Source organism: Eublepharis macularius, chromosome 8 (genome assembly GCF_028583425.1).
Source record: "Eublepharis macularius isolate TG4126 chromosome 8, MPM_Emac_v1.0, whole genome shotgun sequence".
In the NCBI taxonomy this organism is placed as follows: domain Eukaryota; kingdom Metazoa; phylum Chordata; class Lepidosauria; order Squamata; family Eublepharidae; genus Eublepharis; species Eublepharis macularius.
The window spans coordinates 100,759,635-100,786,509 of NC_072797.1; the positions used below are offsets into that span (position 1 = coordinate 100,759,635).

At 41.5% G+C, this 26,875-nt stretch overlaps 1 protein-coding gene across 2 annotated transcripts in view; it reads right to left on the bottom strand.

Annotated features, from left to right (window-relative positions):
• Positions 1-3,939: 3,939 nt before the first annotated feature.
• The window catches only part of PIP5K1B (phosphatidylinositol-4-phosphate 5-kinase type 1 beta), a 102,492-nt gene continuing 79,556 nt past the window's right edge, over positions 3,940-26,875 (bottom strand). For both annotated transcript variants that reach the window (XM_054986633.1, XM_054986632.1), the window contains 4 exons: positions 25,858-26,013; positions 22,401-22,545; positions 15,742-15,859; positions 3,940-4,651 (listed from right to left, as the gene is read on the bottom strand). In XM_054986633.1, the coding sequence (XP_054842608.1) occupies positions 4,649-4,651; positions 15,742-15,859; positions 22,401-22,545; positions 25,858-26,013 (422 nt within the window). In that variant the 3' untranslated portion in view covers positions 3,940-4,648. The remainder of the gene's footprint in view (positions 4,652-15,741; positions 15,860-22,400; positions 22,546-25,857; positions 26,014-26,875) is intronic.

Sequence of the window (26,875 nt, forward strand, 5' to 3'; positions counted from 1 at the left end):
CAGCCTCCTGTGGCAACGCCTCCTTGGTAACAGCCAAGAAAGGGAGAAGGCCCGGCGGCGGCAAGCGGCTGCCCTCTCATGGTGCCACCGAGCACATGCAGCGACGCCAGATACGCGCTTGTGCTTAATTGCAAAATGAGAAGCCGTAGCCTATCTGAGCTCAAGCCCACCTGCCCTCTGATTCTAGGCAGTTACAAAGAAGCCCCCTACAAAGGAATTCCACTTTTAAAAGAATCTTTAGCAGCTATGAAACAAGTTCAACAGGTGAAGCTTCCTTCCACATGGACTTCAATAACAGGGAAAGTAGTTCAACTTCTGCCTGTCGTGCATCTCTTCAAGGCACAGGAATCCTACGGGGAAAGCAGCAGTTCTACCTACAGTATTCACAGTAGTATTTTTTTGTACTTGGCACATCCTATAACTCAGCCACTAACATTAACAAAAGGGTTCTGCAGCTACATTTTATAGCACAAGTTACATCTGAAGCTACTTCTCTTTCTTCTTATGCCTTGTCTTGCTTGTGCCCTTTCATGCCATGAGGAATTAAAGTAGCCATCTCAGGACTGATGCTTGGGTAATATTTTCTAGATTTAAATAAGTTCTCTTTCTCTTACATACACATTTTGCGGTAGTGATATATACATACATATAAAACAGTATCTGCAAACTTATTTGCACTGGCTAGACAGTGTAGAAAACACCTCAGCATGCTATTTAGAAGATTATAAACTGAACATAGTAGTCAGAATAGAGTGACATTCAATTGCAGTCACGGGAAATGCAAAAGTTAATTTAAATATCACTTAGAAAACAGACTTGGAATTGCATCTGCTAACAGTGTGGCATGTATTACAATTACGAAATGTACATAAAATCCTCCATACAAATATTTTGCCATTAACCACTCTTATATTAATATTTGCCAGGTAACATTAAATGACAAAATGAAGATGTACTTTGTAGCATTTTTCAAAGATGAACATTTTAAAAAGCTCGCTAAAGAAACCTGCCACGTTTTATCTCTTATTTAAACGAGAGCACAGAATGTCTGCTTCCCTAGCATCATCCATTGTCTTTGTAGCAATGGTAGGACGAAGAAGCATCCAGAAGGTTCTTGGTGCTGGCTATGCTCTTGACTGGAAACGCAGCTTGCTACGTTCAGGGATTCAGTTATATTCTATAACTTGCTGGTTCAGTTGCTGTCAACTCCCCTCCTGTACATTTAAGAAAATGCACAAAAGTGACTCAGCAACTAGAAAAGGAGTGGCCAGCTGCCCTATCATACTTTCTAAACTTCAGTTACGGCAAGTAGTGATAGCCAGTGCTGACTGAAAAAGGTAAAAAAATGTTTTCCCTAATATTGAGTGTTATGTGCATATTATGTATTGTCAAGTTGCTTCCAACTTATGGTGTCCCTAGGAATGAAAGACCTCCAAAATGTCCTATAATTAACAGAAACGCTCAGATCTTGAAAACTGGAGATGTGACATGGCTTCCTTTATTAAATCAAGCCAAGGGCTCTTCATTGGAGGCAACTTTTGAATCAGAGGAAAAAGCCACAAGAACCTGTTAAATACAAGACAACCCACATTTGTTTGGTTTTTTAATTCAATGAGCAAGGATGAAGTAAAGCAATACAGAGAAAGTAGGTAAGAGTAGCTATTCTGGACTAGATCAATGATCCATCTGGTGCAGCAACTTATAGCCGGGCAAATACCACAGGAAAGTCCATAAACAGGAGTTGCAGGTAGCAGTCCTCCTCACCCAGAAATCAGAGGCATTTTCTTTTAACCTGAAAGTGCCGTTTAACTATTACAGCTAATAATAGCCAGCGTTAGGCTTAGTCTCCATAAATCTGTCCAACCTCCTTTTCAATACATCTAAAGCAATGATCATGGCAGTGAGTTTTCCAAGTCAATTATCCCTTTTTGTTAAGCAATATTTCCTTTTGCCGGCCCTGACTCCACTGCCAGTTAGTTTCAGTCGTTGATCCGAAGTTCTGTTTTTATGGAAGAGGGAGGGAAAAAAGTTTTTACCTGCTTTCTCTACACAATGGATCATTTTGTAGTCCTCCATCATGTCACCCCTCAATCACCTTTGTTTTAAATTAAAATCCCACGATGCTTTAGCCTTGACTTATAAGGCAGGTAAGATTGCCAACTCTTGACTGGGAAATTCCTGGAGATTTGGAGGTGGATCCTGGGGAAAGCAGGATTTGGGAAGGGGAGAGACCTGAGCGGGGAGGGACCATAGCCATTGAACACACCCTCCAAAGCAGCCATTTTCTCCAGGGAAACTGACCACTGCAGTTTGGAAATCAGTTGTAATTTTAGATCTCCAGGCTGCACCTGGAGGTTGGCAATCCTTTGCTCTAACCTTGTGAACAAAGTAATACACTGCTATGTAGTTTCCTATTCCCAGTCCCACACAACAAGATCTAGTTCTCAGGGCTAGATTAGTATTTTGTGGTTTCCTGGGGATTTTTTTTTAAATAAATGAAAAGCAGCTGTTTCAGCAGCAGAATGGTAGAGGGGCTTTTCAGGGTCTTTTTTGGAGGGTGATAAAGAGGAGCATTAAGTCACCTGGAATTTGAAATTGTTTACTATCTCCATGAGAACCAGGCCAGGTCAACAACAACCCACAGCTGGATCCATGTTACCATGTACTTTCATAGGCATATTCCCATGGAAAGCTGTATTATGAAATGTGACTACATTTTTGCCAAGTAATAGGAAAAGCAAAGTGCTATGCAGGGCGCTGTTCTTCCCATTCTGCAGACTGGAACACCCTATTCACGCTCTCCTTCAGCTTCTGAGATTTCGGCGAGACATTGCCTAGCCAACTTTCAAATAAATTGTTGCAGCACTGTTGTATACTATGGTTGGTTTATGGTAGCATGGAGGAAAGTATAGTGGGTCACTAGTCTTCCCATACAAGGTGGTTGTCAAGGGTTCTGTATAATACAATTCTGTTACCAAGACTGATGATACACAAGACAAATGGGTAATGCATAGGTTCTAACAGGGTAGAAGTTGTTTAAACCTTAGTAGCATTTTTTAGGGTACTGTCAAGATATCAAAAGGATAAAAGCATCAGCAATATACCTGAGCACAAGCAGAACTGTAGCAATAATCTCAGGTTGTTTCATTCAATCATGATTAATAAGGCACCAACTTTTGAGCATATAAAGACTAGCAAATCAAGTTCAGCAGTGACATGTAGACAGTTGAGTCTCAGCCAGTTTCCCATACAAGATAGTCACTCCTATTAGGTGTCCATAATTTTGCTCAACAGATGCCTCAGCGAGGATGTTGTTCTTCCTGGTAATATTTGTACACAACATAGAGTCTGATTGCCTAACAGAATATGTCACCTGTAGAATTTGGCACATACTGTGAAGAGGCATTTCTCTAGCTCCCATGTTTACCTGTCAACATAAAGCATGATTCTAAAGGCATTTTCACCTGAGAGGCATGTGCTTAACTTGGTCTTTAATGCTGATATAAAACCTACATTAGCTCAATGTAAATTTAACTTTTGCATTCTGTAGGATTAACAGTGTTCACATTTGGCACAAAGGCGCATTTGTCTCTCTTGGGAAAACAGCTTTAGACTAAGTTTAGCATTCCTTCTGCAACCAGATCCCCATGGCAAAAACAAGATTACTTGCACATCTTCTTTGCTTCTTATGGATGATCCATGGCAAGAGAGCTGCAATATCATCATGCCTTGTATATGGCATCTGCTATATTTTCTGTTATCAAGGTTTACCATTCTCTGTCTTTCTCACAATCTTCTCCATGCGTACAGGACACCTTTTCCCATTATATATAAATCAACAGTACTACATTAAGAAGACGTTTTTGGAAAGTTACAAGATTGTTCAGGAACTGTGCAGCAGCTTAACCTTCAGAATAGCTTGCAACACTTCTTTTGAGAACAAAATACTTTATTTCTGTCAATAAAACTATAGTTTACGGTAGAATATACTAAATAAATTATGTAATTTTTCTCCTTTACAAGCAATATATCTAATCACAAATATTTCAAAGACAATATATGTACACAACATAAGGCCTTGTTATAAATAGCATTTCTTCATTTCACTAATAAACAGTGAAAATTTCTTTACAGAAGAGTTTCCATAAAGTATGTGCAGACGTATTACACTAACCCTTGTATGAAATTAATGTGAGCAATTATAATTCTGAGGAAAGCAGAATTGATTTACATTATATTCACCACTGTGATGATGGCTCTTTAAATAGGCAAAGCAGATTATATAATTTGTTTGTGCATAATCAATGGATACATGCAAATGAAAAATTACTTGAGAGTCAATAGGAAAATATCACTTTCAAGTCCTGAAAAGATGATTGGCAATAATAGAGAAAGCAGCTTAACTATGGCATAGCAGTTCTTCACAGTTCAGCAGGCAACAGCACATCGTCGTAAAATGTGGAATGTTTCACGTCTCATCTGCCGAGTCTAAGGTGTTCTTTTCTACGGTCCAAGAACCCTTTGAGACTTTCCACAGAGGTTCTGTTGATTACGAACTCTTTGTTTACTAGGCTCAGCCATTTTTCCACGTAAATCAGGAGTGCAGAAAGTGCGTTTTCTTCAAAGATGCTCATTTATTAATGCACTGTTACTGAAAGTGGGGAAAAAAGTTTATGAATATGTTTTACAAGCGTATCAAGGCAGCTCTGTTACCCACCCTCATCCAAATTAGCAGTATGGCTGAAAAGCAATCACTGTTCATTCCTTCACATGCAGAATTTTATATGCATAACAACATCTCAGCCTATAAAAGAAGACATTGCAGCCAAGTCTAATACTGTATTATCATACAACAGTCACTGATGAAAGCGCTGGTGCTTTTCAGAAGTGTTTACAATGGTATCTGATACAGTACTAATATTTATCATTTTTTGAGCATCTGTACATGGAACTAGGCTCTACTGAAGTCAACAGAAGTCGGTTCAACGTAACCTAGAACTCTTGGTAATATTAGCTTTTTAGGCATCTTTCACATTCAGCTATGTATACTCCCTTTTTAACATCTCCCTTTCTTCCCACTTCGAAAATGTTTGGTTCTCAGCGTAGAAGTTAAACATTTGCTTTGTTTACACAACCTTTAAAAAGTTTAACCTTTAAATTACAGTGTAACTAACAGAGTAATTATAGCCTAGTGGTTAGAGTGCAAACTCTGGTCTGGGATGTTCCAATCCCCACTCTGCCATGAAAGCAGAGATATTGGGCCAGATGCGCATGAGTGTGTGCACACACACACACTCAGCCTAAGCTACCTCACAGTTGTGTTGTGAGGATAAAATGGAGGAGGGGAAAATGTTGTTTGAAAGTGCTATGGATCCCCATCAAGAAAAGTGGAGTATAAATATTTAAATAAAGAATGTAAAAATTAAAATGTCCCAAGGCATTGGAAGCTATTTTATTTTGCCTCCATAAAGATGTTAACAGCCAATTGAGGCCAGTCCTTTATGACCAGTGCACTCGTGGGAAGCTGAAAAGAGGAGTCTCTCAGTGAGTGGTCCTGGCTCTGATCCTGGTATCCGTTACCACGAAGATCACCACTATTATGCATAGACATGGTCTTTATACTCCTGCTGCATCTTTTGAGCAGGAGACAGACTTTCCACACAGTGATCATATTTTGAATGATGCATGGGTCCAACACAGGACTTCCGTGGATGGAAAGAGTAGGTGTGATTTTTGCTGATTCCCTCATCCTGCAGACTTCCAACTCCCCCAGGAGCAGCATTTCAGGGGGCATTTTGAGCTGCAACAGGAAGGGGAGGAGAGAAAGATGCACTCCATGGAGAGAAACCCTTTCTGTCTGCAGAAATTACTTGTAAAGCCAAGCCACTGATTTTAAAAGAACACACTGTAAGAGACAGTGTTGGAATCAAAGTTCATTTTCTACAGAAGCCACTTCCATCAGCAGAAAGTAACTTTTCTGCCTCCCGGCAACCCAATGACACCCCCACCCTGCCCACGCCATGGTTCTCTGTCCCTCCAAAAACGCATTTCAAGGAGAGAGAAAAGTTCAGTACCATTCTGTTACTGGAATCATCACTGAAACTTTTCCCTGAAATGTATGTTACTAGCAAGAGAGGAAAGAAACAGTTCAGCCTCCTCATTTCTTCAAAAACAGATTAAAGTAACTATCTTTTCCATCTCTGAGGGCAAGGAGAACTGCCACCACTTTATGGTAATGTACCACTTGCAGTTTTCTGCTTAGAATGAACAAAAATCACCAACAGTGAAATCCTAAGCAGAGTTACTCCAGTCCAGGCCCACTGGAAACAATTGGCTTAGACTGGAGTAACTCTCCTTAGGAATTCCACTGCAAGTCAGGTCAGAGATATTTTTTGCCCATTTTCTTCTCCCAAATAGAGAGGGGCTGGAGAGAGATTTTGAAGCATAAATTTCTCCACCAGCTTTGAAGACCAGTAAACACTACGAGGTTTCTTTCAACACAATGCTTTATGAACTGGGGCTTCGAAAGGGTTTTGTTATAGATATTCAGAATAGTTATAGTGCAAAACATTTATCTTATTGAAGCCTCACAATAAATTAATATATTTGCAAGAACAATCTAACAACACCTCTGATAAATTATACCAAAGTTAAAAACTCATCAAGTTCTAAACTATTTTACTGTATTGACACATCAGTTTTGTTGCATTAAACTGAAAGAACACTCAATTGTTTCAAGCCAAATATTTTAATTGGATTAGTCTGCAGACTAAGCTTCTAATATCCTTCAAGTATCTGAGGGCTTCTTGAAACTACAACATCCTATAAAACAGAAAAGTTTTTTTAACAATGCAGCTCGAATGTAAGGTTTCTATGTTTTTTAATTTTTTAAAAAAGGTAAACAAATCTGTCATCCTTAAAAAGAAAGCAAATATTGAGGGGCATACTAATAAGCTTATCTTGCTTATGGATAAGCCCACTCAAACTATACTGAAAATGCTGATAGCCATCTAACATAGTGGTACGAGGCAAAGAGATATACTGTGCTGTATAATTATACACTTATGAGAGCTGTAAGTGATATTGCAAAACAGATGTTATTTACAGATTACATATGAATAGCAGCATTAGGTCACTGTCTGGAAGGATCTCACATAACATTAATAAATACCATTAAAATACAGCATTCTTTACTGTTAACATCAAATTCTGTCAAACTCATTGGTAGTTGATGCTTAATGGACTAAAATAGGAATGCTACTGATTTAAATAATGTAAATCAGGGGTCCCCAACATAGCCCCTATGGGAGCCACAGCTCCTGCTAACAACTTTCTGGCATCCGTCAAGTATTTTTAGAAAGTAGGCGGGGCCAGTGGGGCTTTTGCCCAGCAGAGCTTCTCATTTGCCATTTAAGATCTGATAGGCTGTGCACATTTTAAAAAATTGCTTTGGCAAGAACGGCCATGCAATGATTTTAAGTGTGTGTGTGTGTGTGTATTTAAATGCTTGGTGTGATACAGATGAAGAATGGGGGTGAAAGAGAGGGATAAGTAAGTGAGATGACTGGTTGATGACTGAGAGTGGGCGGAGCGAACTGCTGTTTTTAGTTACTGAGCAGAGAGAGAAAGTGGCATTCTGGTTTAGACAGGCAAGCTGTGTGCAACCTGAGAGTGTCTATATATTTCTGAGAGAGTGTCAGTCTGGGCAAAGCAGGCAACCTGTGTGGAAGCCTGAGGGGATTCGCATTCTAGTTCACTAAGGCAACCTGTGTGGAAGAATCTGTTAGAGCACATTCATCCTACTTTCTGGTTTTGACAGGCAAACTGTGTGTGCGCCTGAGAGAAAGTCTATGTGTATTTGAGTGAGTGATTGATCTATCTGAAGCAGGCAAACTGTGTGTGCCTGAGAGAGAAAGTTTATGAAGATCTGTGTGACTGAGCCTATGTAAAGAAAGTTTAAGAACTGAGAACTAATTTTGAAACCATCAAGCTTAAGTAGTAGTGTGAAACCAATACACTTCTTATAAAAATAAAAAGTTTATTACTTTTTTATCCCAGAATATATATTTTTCCTATGTCCCATTCCTATCCTCAGAATCACACAGACCCATGAAGGAGCCTAACGCTTGGGCACATTATTAAAAGGGACATTTAAGTTAACTATTTTGGAATATAATTCCTGGTGGCAGCAATCTACTCAGAGGGTGTAAAAAGAGGGTTTAAGGCAAGATCTAACTACACGACAGAAAGGGGGTTGTAACATGCTACCACAGCACAACATTATTGAAGCTAAGCTGTGTATATGCAAGAAATTATTTGTAAACAATATGTTCATTTTGAAAGGCATCATTTTAACCAGACTTCGTGTCTGAAATGTGAAAGAGTTACTATCAGGTGTATGCATAACTGCTCCTTGAGAGGATAAAATGGAGGTGGGAATGACCATGTACTTCACCCTCAGTTCACTGGACAAAGGACAGGATAAAAATTTAGCAAAGGTCACTCTGGACAGCAACAATTTTAGGGACCAAGTGCAATCTGAGGAGCCTCTCAATGTAACAGAAGATGCCATAGTGAAAATCTAAAATCATGTGCACGTGACCTGAGGCTTTCATCCCAGCATCCTCTGAGGCACATCTTCAGTTCATGCAATTTATGCAGATGCAGCAAAAGTCCTGGATTGACCTAAACTGAAAGTAGCTTGAGATAGCCTTTTGTTGGATTTAACAGTGACATTTCCTCCCTTTTTAATAGTATCCTCTTGTCTGTACAGGCAAACTATTCCTATACATTTAGAGATAACAGCTATGACTTCTGCAGGGTGCAACTGAGAAAACATGTATGTGAGAAGAAACGGGGGTGGGAGAAGATTATGGTATTCTGAGCTATATCAGGAGCCAGCAGCAGGCAAGTCTCACTACTGGGCAATCCTTCAGACTTTGCCGAAGGAAAACCTTTCCCTTCAGTTAAGTCCTCAGACCAGCGAATTAACAATAGCTGCATTCAGATGGCATGATAAACTGTGATTTCTCTAACAAAGTCTGCTTAGTCTACCAGATTCTATCCTGGGTTGTGCACCATAAATCGTTTCCTCTGCTTCTTACCTCATTGGGGAGTACATGCTCCCGGTACTCTAATGTCTGCGACAAGGAAGCTCAGGGAGTCAATGCTACTCAATCAATTATGATGTGTAAATTCAGACATCACAACAATTAGTACAACAATAAGTGGTTAAAAAAATGAGCTAGTCTGAAATCCTGGTTTGGTGCTAATCAACAAGTCCAGTTTTGCTGGATCGTCTGCATTCAGATAGCGAAACTAAGTTTTATAAAACATGCCTTATTGAGGTATCTAAATGCAGCCGCTGTCAGGTGGTATAAACAACCTCTGTAACAGTTTGAAATACCTACTTGGCCATAGGTAAGGCCACTGGAATTGTAAACGACATGTAAAAAATCCAATACACATTTTATTGGTATCTGTCGAGTGTCAAGGTAACACAATCCAAACTGGTAACTTAAAATAATAATCTAATTTGTATCCATTATAATGCCATACGTTAGACATCATACTTCGTGGCTGCAATGATTATTTTTGATACACTTCTTTTCCAGGTTAATTACATTTCTTAGCATGGTGCATTACAAACATTTAGGGCACAAGGGATTTGTAGTATGGTGACAAAACAAAAAGGTTTCTCAGCACCAAACTATGGAGCTGGTAACTTTGAAAAGTAAACAAACATTGGGTAAGAAACAGTATCTGACAACCCCTACTGTATTGTTCTGGCCTAGGTCAAAGGTACACATCAAAGCCTTCAAACAATATTTTAATGAGCAGCCAGGGTAATAAAAAAGACACAAAATCAAAAAGAGTCCAGTAGCACCTTTAAGACTAACCAATTTTATTGTAGCATAAGCTTTCGAGAATCAAGTTCTCTTCTTCAGATGCATGATCCGAACTGGTCAAATACAGAAGAGGAGGGGAGAGGGGGGAGAAAGAAGGGGACATATATCACAAGGAGACAGAATGCAATTAGCGCGGAGGCAGTCAAAACATTCCTTTGCTTGGAAATGTAAACATCTCCTCCTGGTGTGCAGTCAGCCCGCCCTATTAGTTTGTAGCAGTGAAGGTATCCAATTCCTATGTAGTACAAGCCTTCGATGACCACAGCTCTCCCTGCCAGCTGCATCTGACAAAGAGAACTGTGGTCACTGAAAGCCCACACCAGGTGTCACTGGGCTCCCCCAGACCACGCCTCTGTAAAGGGAATCTGTTACCTGTGATAATGTGATAACCATTCATAGTCTCTATTCAGTCCCAGCTTGACAGAGTCAAATTTGCATATGAATTCCAATTCAGCAGCCTCCCGTTGGATTTTGTTTTTGAAAGGTTTCTGTTGAACCACAGCGACCTTTAAGTCTTTGGTGGAATGTCCTGGTAGATTGAAGTGTTCTCCCACTGGTTTTTGGACGTTTCCATTTCTAATGTCAGATTTGTGTCCATTTATTCTTTTGCGTAGAGTTTGGCTGGTTTGTCCAATGTACAGAGCAGAAGGACATTGTTGGCACATGAGGGCATATATCAGATTGGAGGATGAGCAGCTGTAAGAGCCAGAGACAGTGTAGTTGATGCCATTGGGTCCTGTAATTGTATTCCCTGGGTAGATATAGGGGCAGAGCTGGCATCTGGGTCTGTTGCAGGGCCTGGTACCTGTGCTGGTGACTCTGCTGGCCGATTCAGTGGGAGCAACACTTCAATCTACCGATTCAGTGGGAGCAACACTTCAATCTACCAGGACATTCCACCAAAGACTTAAAGGTCACTGTGGTTCAACAGAAACCTTTCAAAAACAAAATCCAACGGGAGGCTGCTGAATTGGAATTCATATGCAAATTTGACTCTGTCAAGCTGGGACTGAATAGAGACTATGAATGATTATCACATTATCACAGGTAACAGATTCCCTTTACAGAGGCGTGGTCTGGGGGAGCCCAGTGACGCCTGGTGTGGGCTTTCAGTGACCACAGTTCTCTTTGTCAGATGCAGCTGGCAGGGAGAGCTGTGGTCATCGAAGGCTTGTACTACATAGGAATTGGATACCTTCACTGCTACAAACTAATAGGGCGGGCTGACTGCACACCAGGAGGAGATGTTTACATTTCCAAGCAAAGGAATGTTTTGACTGCCTCCGCGCTAATTGCATTCTGTCTCCTTGTGATATATGTCCCCTTCTTTCTCCCCCCTCTCCCCTCCTCTTCTGTATTTGACCAGTTCGGATCATGCATCTGAAGAAGAGAACTTGATTCTCGAAAGCTTATGCTACAATAAAATTGGTTAGTCTTAAAGGTGCTACTGGACACTTTTTGATGTTGCTACTACAGACTAACACGGCTAACTCCTCTGAAAAAAGACACAGTCTTGTTTGCTCTATTTTAAATCAGCAGTAGGTGGCAGTGTTGAGTTTGGATAAATAAAATCAAGACAGTTCCAAGAGCCATTTAAAGCTGTAAACAAAATGTTTTATGCAATACATTTATAAAACAAAATACTCATGTTGACCGATTTTAATTCTGGCTTGCTAAATAACTTACTGCTATTGGAGCTAACATTACTAGCTGGCTCATTCTGTGTGTCACAGAAGAACAGAGATGAAAACAGGACAGTCCCATTAAGTTGCAATCTTGAAAAGCCCATGCCCTTAGTAAGAATCCCTACAACTAGGCCTCAGTTCAAAGTGTAATTCCTCTTCAATGGTTTCATGAAAAAAAACTTATCTCAGTACTTAGCACAGCCTCTGAGAAGCATTGACCACAGGACCTAATTAAATGGCACAAATTTTTTGTAAGGAACACATTTTAGGGCTCCACAGCTAGTAACACCATACATTCTCATCTCCTACTATACATGTATAATAGTGGGCACAAAGTATGCGTATGTGTGTTTGATCAGCCAAGTATAGTATAGCAGCTGGACTTAAGCCAAGAGACACAAGTTCAAATTCCAGTTCAGCAATGAACCTTGTTGAGTAACCACGAGCTAGTTAAGATCTCTCAACCTGATCTATCTCACAGGATTGTAGTGAGGGTAAGAGGGGGAATATTTTGCCCAAGTTAAGAATGCCCATCACAATATGTATGGTCACCGTTTCTCTATCTAGTGACAAGGAAACTGTCAGTCATTTCTGAGCAAGGGGCATTAGGTGTAGAGACCTGCATACAACACTGCCCAAGTCGACAAAATAATTCCCTTCCCTACAGAATTCAGAATTTAAATGATGACTGTTTGAATAGCATTTTCTATCCAAAACAGATATTTCTCATTTGTCTGGTCTCAACCAGGTCCAGGGCTGTTTCAGCCCTGGCACCAGCCTGGTGGAAATCTCCTCCAATGGAGAACCGGACCCAGTTCCGCAGGGCCTATAAAATGGAGATGTTCCGCTGGGCCTATGACTGAGGCCTGACGATGTCCCTCCCTGATTATTTGCACCTTATAGTTAGTACAGCCTCTTATTTTGAGCACTGATGCCTTATGCATTGACAGTTATATGTTTATGGTTTTAAGTGTATATTTTAAATTTATATCTAAATGTTGTGAGCCGCCCTGAGCCTAAACTAAACTAACTAAACTCATTATTGAAATAGAATCTTTGTTTCTTATATAAACATTCCACTCTAGGTAACTAGGTGGTATGTAAATGAATACTAATGTTACAACAAAACACCAAACAGTTGATTTTCACTTTTAGTTGCTCTGCTGCAAACATTTAAAAGCTTGGTGCTGCTATGTTTATTTTGAGAATAAATGACTTGCAGACATACTGCTGCTGCTACCACCTACACAAATTTGGGGTAATTAGCCACTGAAGTACAATGATAAAGTTCCAAATATCAGTGTACCTGCTGTGAAAATGAAAAAGTACCCACATGATGAAAGCATAGGAATGCCCAAAAGCTTTTTTTCATTTTTGCAGTTTATATTACTTCAATGCAAACATTAAGTAAGACCCGCCCCCCCACAAAGGCCCAGAACTAATTTCAGCAGCTTTTATCCTAAGCTGATCTCAGGGCTAAAAGATGACAAATAAAACTGTAGTCACTCAATCTAAGTCTGTAAATAAATCAACCCAAAATATGAAAATGGCACTGAGCGGAAGGACTGAATGTTATATTTGATGAAAGATGTTTTTAAAAGTACTATTTAAACACTGGTTCTATAGTTATTGCATAATGTGCCTACATGATTTTCCTGTGAACTAAATGTTTTTACCATATAAGGGGATACTATTCATCTTACCATTATATCAACCTGATCCAGTGTATGGGTCTATGTGTATTTTCTTACATCAGCTGCATTAGTCCATCCTCTGAAACCCAGTGGACCATGCAATATGCCATATTGATACACCTTAATAGTTTCTAATGATGGCACATTGGCATCGTTTGAAAAACCAGGAGGAGGAACAGGATATTATGATGCCTGCTGAAACAGTGGTGCAGTTTAGTAGCTAGATAAACATTCAGCTGCACAAAGCAACATCAGACATATTGCTTCTTAAGCCATACACATTTAGTACAAAGAGTTATTTGCAGCACGGACCTGCAGGTATTGCACACTGTTCTAAGACGACACAATCTCTACTGAACCCATTGTTCCTTGTGTTTGGCACAGTTATACACAGGTATATCCAATCTATTATAGCTTTTGTTTTAGGACAATGGCAAAAGGATGGAATCCCATAAAATAAAGTCCTTATTGCTGGTGGGTGGGCAATGACCAATTGTGTGAACACTTTTATTCTCAGACACATGCCAAGATCGTAGACACCTTCTATCTGAATTCACAGTTTGAAATATTTTTGGATGCGCTGAGCACCACTTCCTCAGATGTGATAAAGTATTCACATAACTGGTCATCACAAGCTTTCCAAACAAACTGTGGCTTAACGAAGCCATCCATAATCCTCAAGGGACCTATAAATATGTTTTAAGAGTTAAGCTCATCAGCTGAATGTTATATTTTCATCTGAAATCTGTCCAGAATCTGCCATTGGTACAGAATGCCGTGGCCAGAGTGATGACTGAAGGAGGTCATACAGACCATATCACTCCACTTTTGTTCCATCTACCCTGGCTCCCAGTTTGCTTCCAGGCACAATTCAAGGTGCTGGCATTGATCTTTAAATCCCTATATGGCTTGGGACCAGTATACCTTAAGGACTGCCTTCTCCAATATGAAGTTACCCATCCACCTGAGGCCTTGGTTCAGGTGCCCCTGCCATCTGAGGCAGTGGTAACTCAGGAAAGGAACTTCTCAAGACCAAAACTTTGGAACTCCCTCTCCAGGGAGATTTGCCTGTCTGCCTCTGATGTCTTCCACCAGCAAATACAATTGGCCCCTTGCTTAAAAGCTTTTCAGGATGTTCTGATGTTGATATTTAGAAGCTTCTAATAGGTGTTAATCAGCAGATTACTATTAGCTGTGCAAAAAAAAGTTCAGCGGCTTGCAAAAGAGATCTTGAAAGTTCTCACGATGTGTTCTGTTATTTTTGGTTAGTCTTAATAAAAGATGATATATGGTTTTTGCTTTCATTTTGTTCCTAATCAATTTCTCTGAATATTTTTCATATATCACAAAGACAGACTAGCTATACCCGCACAAACCCTATTGAAGCATTCAGCCTGGATCAACAACATGCTGTGACTTTTGTTCCCTTCAGTGCCTTCAGTAAACAAAAACTGGCTGAACTAGTATTATGATGAAGCCATTTACAGCTGCTGTGGAGGGCATTATTTTTCAAACTTCACTAATTATTGAGAAATTCTCTTAATTCTGGATATGACTGCCACCATTACTTATGTAAAACAATAGAATAGGGGATATTTTATATATATAATTCTATTAAATATATTTGTACTACCAAAGGAGATGGAAATTGCAGGAGTTGTACAAAAGTGCAATAATGGCATCCTGATCTCAGTACAAATCAGAGACATCACAGCTACTAGATTTCCTAGATGAGTAATCTGGACAGTACTGGGAACCTAGAATAAAAGAACTATGTGAATGCTAGCCCATTCAAAGTTATGGAAAATTACCACATCTTTGGGATTTCCCAAGGGCATCTTAAGAAGGTCACAGGCACTTTCTTTGCCTTTACATCTAATACACAAACTAAATGAGACAAACAATATTTTAAAACAGATGTATCTATTAAGAGCAGAGGTTTTTTTTTCAACAATGGTATATTTACATAGTCCTCTTCAAAAGACTGTAAAATCTGCTGCTCAAACCTTAAGAATCTATATAGTTAATCCTCTTGGAAATTTCCAGTCAGCACATACCAAATTCATGGCAGCATGATGTTGCTGGAGGCAAAGAATTTCCTATTCCAATGAAATGGATGGCCCTTTGGTAACCAAAGCAACAATAAGAATCTTCAACACTGATGTACTTGTTCAGCTACAAAACCATGAATGGATTATAGTTTAAGAGCAGTTGCGTCATGTCTGTCTTCTCCCAAGCAACAGCTCTCCACTAGATAGCCTTGTCCTTCAGCTTTAAAAGAAACTCCAGGGAAAATATTTTATATTTGCAACAAGATGGGCAGGAGGAATGATTAGGAATAAGTGCTCATATATACAGAATACAACCCACAATGAATGGCCCTTTAACTTTTTTAAAAAATTATATTTATGTAAACATTTATATTTAAAAAAGCAATGCTGTTAGGCAACTTACTAAGTATACATCCAGCACAGAAGCATTATCATTCTCTGTCTCTACTGTGCTCTGTTCCGAAGTCAAGTAGATAGCACTGTCTTCTAAGGTGAATGTTGAACTTGAAGGCAATCCTTTACTGGATATAAAAGGAACACACAATGAGCATGAAAAGAAAATCACGTACTGTGTTAAGATACATATATATATAGGGTTTTTCCCAAGTAGTAAATAATTCTCATCTAATTTTATGCAGAAGTATTCATTAACTATGTAGCTAAAAAGGTAAAGTCCCCTGTACAATCACCGAGTTATTACTGACCCATGGGAGGATGTCACATCATGATGTTTTCTTAGCAGACTTTTGTTACGGGATGGTTTGCCATTGCCTTCCCCAGTCATCTACACTTTACCCCCAGGAAACTGAGTACTCATTTTACTGACCTCGGAAGAATGGAAGGCTGAGTCAACCTTGAGTCGGCTACCTGAACCCAGCTTTTGCCAGGATCAAACTCTGAGAGCGGGACCACAAGTGACGCCTGACACAGGTTGGACACTTGCCAGCTTCCCTCAAGTTTTGATGGGAAATGTAGGCAGCTTGGCGGAATGTTGGACAAGTGACAGTTGAAAAGTCCATTGGACAGCAGTCAGAGAGTCAAGCTGCAAGACCAGGATGCCTACATTTCCCATCAAAACTTGAGGGAAGCTGACTAGTGTCCAACCTGTGTCAGGCGTCACTTGTGGTCCCGCTCTCAGGTTCTGAACAGAGCTTGGACTGCACTTTTGCAGCTTACTACTCTGTGCCATGGCATACCATACAATATAATTATGACTAGTTGGATCCATTCTTTTGCAGCTGAAGTCCTCCTTTTTACTAAGAACATCCATCAGGGACCCTGCCCAATACCCCAAAATACTGGCTACTTTCAGCAGAAAAAGCAGAGTGCCCAAAGGTCTGGAGAACAGCTGGGTACAAAGTGTTCAATGCAAGGTGTTACGGGCAAGACGTTTAGGTGGTACTGAATGGTTCAAGTGGATCTCAGTGAGTTTGGATGAGCTGTCATACACATTAACTATTTGGGGAGGGTTATAGTAGAGCCTTATGGGAGTTACTGTGTGCTCTAAACTGTATGACTGCAGGATTCTACTTTCAATGTAAAATTCCATTTTGCATAATGTATCTAACAGCAACGTTTGACCCTTACATATGGTTGAAAAAAACAACTGCAAGAAGGGGACACCCAGGACTAGAGTATATGTTTCTGCAAACCTGGAGTAACTGCAAGGCTTACAGAAAAATATTAAAAGTTGAAAAATAAATACAGACAACCCCCCCCCCCCAAACCCAGTCTATGTAATAGTGATCAATAAAAGGGAGCTGGGGAACATGCAACTGGTGGATTGTGGAGGAAACCACGTAAACAGGAAGTGGGAGGAAGGGAAAGAAAAAGGCAATTAGGCAGAACAAGAGGGGAGGAAGCAGTGACCAGTGGTGGTGGTGGGAGATGGAATTTCCCTTTTCCTACAAGTTCTCACAGGCCACCCTCTTGTAAAAATAGAGGGAGGGGGAGTGTCATGTTTATGCACTACTCATCTGATCCACTATAAATTGTATTTTTATAAATCTGCCGAGATTCCAATAGAATCAGAACAAAGGTTACAGGAAAATAAACGAAACGGGTGTAACTTGTGTGTCATTTTCAAAGAATATTTAATATTTACCTCATCAAAAGCTTGAGGCAGCATGCTAGTTCTGCAGTTTTTCAGTTTGTTTACATACACACATTATTTTAAAAGACAATTTGTGATTACAGTTATTGAGTGAAACAGGAAAAGCTAAACTGGACACACCCACAGAATAGGTCAGGTTTCACAGAGATGATGTGTCATCATGGCTCTTCCTGTTTCACTCATCCTAAGCTATAAACAAAGATATTATTAATGCTGTGGATTTTTTCATGTGACTTACATTACATGCCAATATGTAACATAAAGAAATTAAATAGAGCAGGATATTGATGCTAAAATTGAATGTTGATGCTAAAATTGAAGACTGGCTTCTCTGTAAGAGATTCTATGGATGTTAAGTGCTTCCCTAACGAAAAGTATGCATATACAAGTCTGAATGAGAGAGAGAAAATACGAGGACTGCAGCTACATATCCAGGAGACTGGCCGTCTGCATGTATAGTCGCCATGGTTTCACACACACACAGCAGTATGGGCTGGTATTCATATCCCACACAGCAGCATTTTACTCCTGCTGGTACTTTCTCCAGTGCTGACCTAAATGCAAGCAAGCGAGCAAACAAACAAACACTGTCTGATTGTCAGAAGAACACCAGAATGGCTTGTTTAATGTTCACTGTATTTCATCATTTTCGCAGCTAGGCCTCTGGCTTAGAAAGCAGTGCTTAAAGGGGGGGGGGGGAATTACAGAGTGTTTTAGACAAGATATAATAAATAGTTGGAAATAAATGCAAGCCTGAGGTTATGTGTAGCGTATGTCCAAAAAGAGAAGGTAGGACGGAAAAAGTAGGAGGGTGTAAGTTTGATCACAGCATTTGTCAAATCGATCCAACGTCAATCTATTAAGTGAGAAGTCTTCCTACACTAGAGGAAGGGTCCTCATTTTGTGAAAAGGAGTCATTAGATCCTATTTCACAGACTTCTTCACCAAAGTAATAAAGCTTCCAGAGTCAGTAGGAGACGCAAGAGGCAATCTGGGGATGGCATTACTGTCTTAGAAGTTGGAGAAATTCAAGGAGAATTTTGCAGTTGCAACATGTACTCAAAACTGTCTCCATAAATATGAAAATTTATTTAATTCTAGAAGCTCAGGTGAAAGTAAAGCATAGAAGACAAAAGACTATCCCAACACAGTTTACCATGGTGTTACAGACAGGACTGGTTCCAGCTTCGCCTCTCCTGAGAGACAGGCAATGGGAGCAGGGGGAGTGCTGGGCCAATCAGAGTTGGAGGGGAAAGGAGGCTTTGAGAGAGGGTGGGCATTGTCATCTGCTCCACGCCTGATCTGCCAGATCTCGGCCACGTGAAGGGGTGGTGGGCTTTGCTACCTGCTCCATGCTTGATACATGCTGGGTAAAGGGGGGGGGCATTGCCTCCGGCAATACCCTCCCTGTGCCTTAACCCAGCTGGTATTAGGAGCAGAACAGATGGCAATGCCCACCCCCCACCTTAACCCAGCTGGTATTAGGAGCAGAGCAGGTGGAATTTCCCCTTCCACCTTAACACAGCTGGGATCAGAAGCAGAGCAGGTGGCTTTGCCCACCCATTGCCTTAACCCAGCCGGTATTAGGAGCGGAGCAGGTGGCAGTGCCCGCCCACCCCCTGCCTTAACCCAGCTGGTATTAGGAGCAGAGCAGGTGACAATACCTACCCCCCCTTCAACCAGCTGGGATCAGGAGCAGATCAGATGGCAGTGCCCATCCTCCTTCACCCAACTGGGATCAGGACTGGAGCAGGTGATAATGCCCCCCTCGCCTTAACCCCGCTGGTATTAGGAGCGGAGCAGGTGGCAATTGCCAATCCTCCACCTTAACCAGCTGGTATTAGAAGTGGAGCAGGTGGCAATGCCCTCCCCTACCGTAACCTGTCTTATATTAGTGGGGGAGCAGGTGACAATGCCAACCGCCCGCCATCACCCATTTGGGATCAGAAGTGGAGCAAATGGCAATGCCCACCTCGCACCTTCACCTGGCTGGGATCAGGCGCAGAGCAGGAGGCAATGCCCTTCTTCTTTTCACTTAGCGGGGATAAGGAGCAGAGCAGGTGGCAATGCCTACCGGAATAAGCCACTGAGCAGGCAGCAACGCCCACCCTGTCTTCACCCTGCCGGAGTCAGGAGCCAAGCATGTAGCAATGCCTGCCCCCCCTTTCAACCTGCTGGAATCAGGAGCAGAACAGGGGGCAATGCCCGCACCCTCTTCACCCAGCTGTGATCAGGAGCAGAGCAGGTAGTAAAGCCCGCTGCCCACCTTCACCTGTCAGGATCAGGCACGGAACAGGAGGCAATGCATGTTTCTCTCTTCACTCAGCGGGGAGAAGGTGGCAGTGCCCAGCCCCTTTCACCCAGTTGGGATCAGGCTTGGAGCAGGTGGCAATGCCTGCCCCCCTTCACCCAGCCGTAGTCAGGCTTCTCCGCTCCTAATACCAGTTGGGTTAAGGTGGAGGTGGACATTGCCACCTGTTCTGCCACTAACACCAGCTGGGTTAAGGCACGGGAGGGCATTGCCACCTGCTCCACTCCTAATACTAGCTGGGTTAAGGTGGGGGATGGGCATTGACATCTGCTCCACTCCTAATACCAGCTGGGTTAAGGCAGGGGGCAGGCATTGCCACCTTCTCCACTCCTAATATTAGCTGGGTTAAGGTGGGGGATGGGCATTGACATCTGCTCCACTCCTAACACCAGCTGGGTTAAGGCAGGGGGCAGGCATTGCCACTTGCTCCACTGCTGATCCCAGCTGGCTGAAGGGGGTGGGGGTGGGCATTGCCACCTGCTCCGCTCCTAATACCAGCTGCATTAAGGCAAGGGGCGGGCACTGTCAACTGCTCTGCTCCTAATACTAGCTGGCTGAAGGGGGGGTGGGCATTGCCACCTGCTCCACTCCTAACATCAGCTGGGTTAAGGCAGGGGGCAGGCATTGCCACTTGCTCCACTGCTGATCCCAGCTGGCTGAAGGGGGGGTGGGCATTGCCACCTGCTCCGCTCCTAATACCAGCTGCGTTAAGGCAAGAGGCAGGCATTGTCAACTGCTCCGCTCCTGATCCCAACTGGTTCAAAGGGCGGGCAGGCATTGCCACCTGCTCTGCTTCTGATCCCAGCTGTGTTAAGGTGGAAGGGGAAATTCCACCTGCTCTGCTCCTAATACCAGCTGGGATAAGGCAGGGGGCAGGCATTGCCCCCTGCTCCACTCCTAATACCAGCTGGCTGAAGGGGGGGTGGGCATTGCCACCTGCTCCGCTCCTAATACCAGCTGTGTTAAGGCAGGGGGCAGGCATTGCCACTTGCTCCGCTGCTGATCCCAGCTGGTTGAAGGGGGTGGGTGGGCATTGCCACCTGCTCCGCTCCTAATACCAGCTGCATTAAGGCAAGGGGCGGGCATTGTCAACTGCTCCGCTCCTGATCCCAACTGGTTCAAAGGGGGGCAGGCATTGCCACCTGCTCTGCTGCTGATACCAGCTTGGTTATGGGGGGGAGAGGGCATTGCCACCTGCTTTGCTCCTAATACCAACTGGGTTAAGGTAGGGAGTGGGTATTGCCCCCTGCTCCGTTCCTAATACCAGCTGGGTTAAGGTGGGGAGAGGGCATTGCCACCTGATCCGCTCCTAATACCAGCTGGGTGAAGGTGGGAGGCGGGCATTGCCACCTGCTCCCATCCTGCTCCCGGCCTGGGCTTCCCACCATGGCATGTTTTCTGGAGGGACATGGTGCCTTGCCTAGGTTTCCCTCTATGGCAGCGCCCTCTGGTGGTGAACCAGGGTATAAAGCGAGTTATCTGAAATACACTTACTCAATTATATAGTAAGATAGGAAAAGGCATGAATATTTACTACTAAAATAACAATATAGCATGTTTATTTTTGGGCAGTGAGATTTTGCTTAAATTATCAGATTTCACATTGTATAAAAGGAAAAATAAATAATTCACCACACAAATGTAAGCCTGTCAGTACTTATGTTTTTTGACATAAGACATGCAGAAACTATTTTCTACTTCATCTTCATGAAAAAAAAAATTACAGGATCATATCTTTTAAAAACATCTTTCCAGAATATCAGGTTGCATTTATGAGCAAAAGTTTTCATGTATACTACTAGAAGTTACCACTTAATTCAGCCTAGTGCTTATGAATGGCTTCTAAGTTACTCAAGAGGAGGCTGACATATAACTTAAACACATTTCAATTACTTCCCCCTAGCTGGAACAGACAAAGAATGGCTTGGAAAACCAATTACTTCAGGAGAAATTACTGAGGTTGTTCAAACAAAATACTTGACCAAAGCAGTTTTCAAAAACAGAAAATCTTGAGCAGGCTGCACTTCTCCTTATGAAGTACAGTATACAAGAATATCCCTCCTCCTTCCACCTCATTTTTTTTCTACTCTATAAATACAGCTCTATTAGATAATGCAGCATTGTTGAGCAATGGGAGAGAGAATTCTAATCTAGAAACTGTACTTGTTACTCCAGTACACATCAATTTAGTATTTTGTCCTAAAAAGAAATATTGTATAATTAAATGTACATTATAAAATGGACCACATGACAAAAAACTCTGAATGCAAAATATACACAGAGCAATAGGCCAGGTCCTCTCTGGATCCTGAGGTCTCAAAGATCCAGTGAGGCCCCTTTATGCTGTTCCTATTCTATCTCCTAAGTCCAACGGGCCAACTGGAAGGGGCAAATGGAAGGTCCTTATCAATTCCAGATGGGATATTGCAAATCTCCTGAGCCATGGAGCACTGGGGATCTGATCTGTAACTTTTTAAATAATAATAATAATAATAATAATAATAATAATAATAATAATAAGAAGAAGAAGAAGAAGAAGAAGAAGAAGAAGAAGAAGAAGAAGAAGAAGAAGAACAGAACAGGCAAGAGGAGGGTGTCCTCTCATCTCTAGTGTATACAAATGAAGTATTTTGAATACCTGTTAGAATAAAGCCTAGTTCCATCATGTTGATAACTGTCATCTACAAACAGGGAAGAAGAAGAAATTGTGGTTGCTAAAGAAGCCGCTTCAAACAGAGATGGGGTACTTGGCACTAAGTCTGGCCGATGTCGTGAGGCTAATACTGTACAGAAAAAAAAGAAAAGAAAAAGACCTCTTTAGATCATTTTTGCATGTTTCATTTTAAAAATGTGAAATGAATGACTCAAATATAACCCATATTCATGAGAAAAGTTGTATAGCAATTCATGTGAAAACACATGAAAATCATTCAACAAAGGCAAGTACCAATAACTGCTATTTCCAGGAATACTTTATCTGTGTGAAATTCCTCACATGACTCACCCAGGACTGGCTGTTTTGCTACTGTTGAACAGCAACCACACCATGAAAGCCACTGTGGTACAGTAGTTAAGAATTTCATACTAGGATCGGGGAGGCCCAGGTCTGAATCCCCCCCCCTCTGCCATGGAAGCTCACTGGGTGACCTTGAGCCAATCACACACTTTCAACTTAATCTTTCTCACAGGGCTGTTTTGAGGATAAATGGAAGAGAGGAGAATGATATAAGCTGCTATGGGTCTGATTGTGGAGAAAGATGGAGTATAAATTAAGTAAATACAAATACAGCTGAAGATGGGGGGGCAGATAAGACAGGTGGGTGTGTGAGAACGAAGCAAGTGAGGATATGGGGGCTGCAAGGAGGAGGGAAAGAGGAAATAGTGTGGGGAAGGGGATAGAGGGGATAGTCCTTGTGGGTTCCCCACCATGCAACTGGACCTGGTGGCCAGCACTGTGCAGCACAGCCATCGTTTTCCTGGGTAGAGAATGCCAGGAGATGGGAAGGAGAAGCTGAAGATGGGGACATAGAAAAGTGGGTTGGCTGGTGGATGGGAAGGGATAGGAAAGAAGGAGAGGCTATAGGGGCTTTCGGAGAAGAGAAAGAGGGAATGGTGGGGGAAGGGAAATAAGATGCTCCCCACAAGTCTTACCCAGTTCATATTGGGCCACTTTTGCCAAACTTAATCTTTTTTTTCTTTTTACAAAGGGCAATTGGTTTGAGCCTGATCCCCAATTCGTCATGGAAGTACAGAGACAGTAATAGGATGGAACTATCATTATGGGAACTTGCTGATTGGTAACAGTAACCTTTAATATCGTGACATCTATGAAAGCCTTTCTGAGTAAAGTGATTGAGAGAACAGTAGCAGACCAACTCCAGATCTTGATAACTCTAGCACTCTGGATCCTTTCCTGTCTGCATTCAGACCAGTTCATGGGACAGAGACGGCCTTAATAGCTCTAGTGGATGAACTCTGTCTGAATATAGAAAAAGCAATGTCTCCTTATTGCTCCTCCTGGATCTATTTGCAGCATTTGACACAGTAGACTATGCTATCCTGTTGAGGCATTTAGAGACAGAAGTGGACATCGAAGGATGTTCCTTGGACTGGTTTAAATTGTTTCTCATGGAACAGACGCAAAGGGTCACTGTCAGAAATCAGCTATTTCCAGAATGGGAATTATCTTGCAGGGTTCTGCAGGGAGCAATTTTATCTCCCATGTTATTCAACCTCTATGTAAAGCCTTTAGGAGAACTATTCGCATCAAGTATGATCCCACTGGGTAGTTATATGTTGTCTAATGTCAGTCCTAGAATTGCTTATTCTGTGTTTCAGCATTTCTTCAACTCTGTATTGGATTCTTGCTAATGCTATCTATTTGTAAACTTATATTTATTTACCCTATGGTATTGTTTATGGAAATATCCTTGATACTGATTGTACTAATCTCACACTATGTAATCTACCCTGAGTCTCAGTGAGAAAGGTGGACTATAAATGACATAAACAAACAAACCAATAATTGGCAGAGATGGAGCATTGCACTGGATTGGTTAAATCTGCTGGTCAATCTTACAAAGGAGGCTGACTTAGGTCAGACTCCATTGCCCATAAATACTGGGGGCTCTGGGCTTTTCTTGTTCCTAACTTTGGAACAGTGTGACATACGGAGACCCCAAGACCAGTGAGCAGCAGTTAAGGACTCCTCCAGTATCTTGTTACTACAAGGAACTCTGTACATGCTCCACAAAACCTACTAAAGCCTAGGTTAAGTGTACTTAGGGGAGTTACATCAACTTTATTGCTTTTATCTGAAAGTCTGTGTTATGTGCTCTTCCTCATAATTGTGGTTTTGCCTCTTTCCTACCCTTTTGAATCCGACCTCCCCATTTTTCTATAATAAATCTTCTTATAGAGACATTTTTGGCTTCAGACATACAGTATATTTCTCTGAGATATTTCTATTCTCTTCCCTGCAGGCTAGACTACATGAATGATACATAGCTTGCTGTAAGATAGTGTCCAGGGTTTCTACTTTTTTACTTCTTTACTGGTCTCGTACTGAGTGAGAAGGGCACCTTCTTAGAGGGTCAGTCTAGATGTTGAGGATAGGAGGACAAGAGGACAGAAATAGGAAATAGTGTGGGCAGGTGATACAGGGGAAATTGAGCACCTGCCCCACACACACACAAGTCCTTACTGGTTTCCCATTCTATACCTGGGCCCAGCCTAGCAACGTTCTCTTGCCCAAAAAGCACATACAGATCAATGTTGTGCTGTGCCAATCAACCAACCACGGTGCTCTCCTTGTACCAAAATGCTGTAACACTATCCAAAATTACCTTTTCCAAGGTGTTTTTCCAGGTAAACACTCAGAGAAAAGCATGAGCTACATTGCAGAAAACAATGTAAGAGCCAAGAACAGGGCAAGAGCCTTTGGGTGGGCTAGTAAAAGATAAATCAAACAGTAATCTAGATTGCTCAGGAAAGTAAAGATTGTGAGCGCAAAAACCAATAATGAGGAGAGACAACTGAACAGTGGGAAAGGCCAGTTCACTATTTCAGGTCAGTTGCAACCAAAAGCAGTGACCAGAGAGGCAGGCAAGCGCCTGGTCTCATAGCCCAGTGACTGTTCATCTATTTACCAGGGCATATAGTAGTAGGTAGTCAGTCCCCTGTGCAAGCACCAAGTCATTACTGACCCATGGGAGACATCGCATCACGACGTTTTCTTGGCAGACTTTTTACAGGGTGGTTTGCCATTGCCTTCCCCAGTCATCTACACTTTACCCCCAGGAAACTGGGTACTATCCTGACATTTATTAGGAAAATATTACTGGGTAAGTATGTATCATAAATGATTCCAGAAACAAAAAGAGACTCATCAAGGCATAACCAATTCATATGAAGAATTCCTGTATTTGGCCAGGCAACCTAGAATCACTTGCCGTTGTTCTCAAAGAACAGCTTTAAGCTGCCTGTTCTTTTCTTTTCTTTTTAAACTCTACTACTTTGCATTTAGGAGGATTACAGCTAGTTTTGGGGAACCTTTGGATTTATTCACAGCTGCTGAGCTACTGCTGAAGCATTACCTTCTTCGTCAAGACTAGAATAGCTCTGTCCTTCTGTAAGCAAGTCATGCTTTTCATCTTTCCAATCCTGGCTCACTGCAGACACAAATTCTTGCGATGTTGCTTTCAGAGCAGCAATGGAATTGCATCGTTTCTTGGAGGGAGAGGATTTTAACACTGTTTTGAAAACAGAAAGTTAAAAAAATATGGTTTAAATATGGACTCTTCATAAGCCCGGTCTGTAGACCTATATATTTTTCTACAAACTCATTTACAATCCGTTTTTATTCACTTTCACAATTCTTTTGGCTCTCTTTCAATTAAAACCTTTCAATTTTAGAGCAAACTAATAGTGCTGTTTCTCCCCAATATTATGCAAGAATGTTATTGATTTCTGAAGTCTTTAGAGTATAGGTCAATATAAATTTGAGGACTATTGACTTTTATCAATAGTATAATAAAATTTGAACCCAACTTTTTAATGGCAAGGAACTATTAAGAACCTAAATATCTCAACTTCAGTATATGATCTTTGCCCACTTTTTTTTTTTTTAACTCTGGAACATTTTACAACCACCTATTTTAGGGTTATATAAGAATAAATCCTGTTACATAATAAAATTACAAAGGAAAACTATTGGATTCAAAACATAATCTCAAAAAAACATAAAGTATGGATGGTTATTTTTGATGCCTTTCCTTAAGGTTATTGTTAAAAGCTTCCACAGCATTTTGTTTTAATGAAACAACACAGAATCTGCATAATTTATATTAAAGAGAGAAATTAATATCTGTGCCTGTATAAATTTTAAAAAAAACCCTCACCCTGATATGAACTACTCCCGGAGCAGAACAAGACTGCATGCTGCTATGCAAATACATGCACGGACTTTGGGTGTAACTCCTGTGCACAGGAGTAAACCACAATGAGCATAGCAGAACACTGCCCCTCACCTCCTCCACCCTTATTGTACATACCCCTGCAATCATATCTGGGCACTATGGAAAATGTGAAGCCTCTGTGAGTTCCACAATTGGG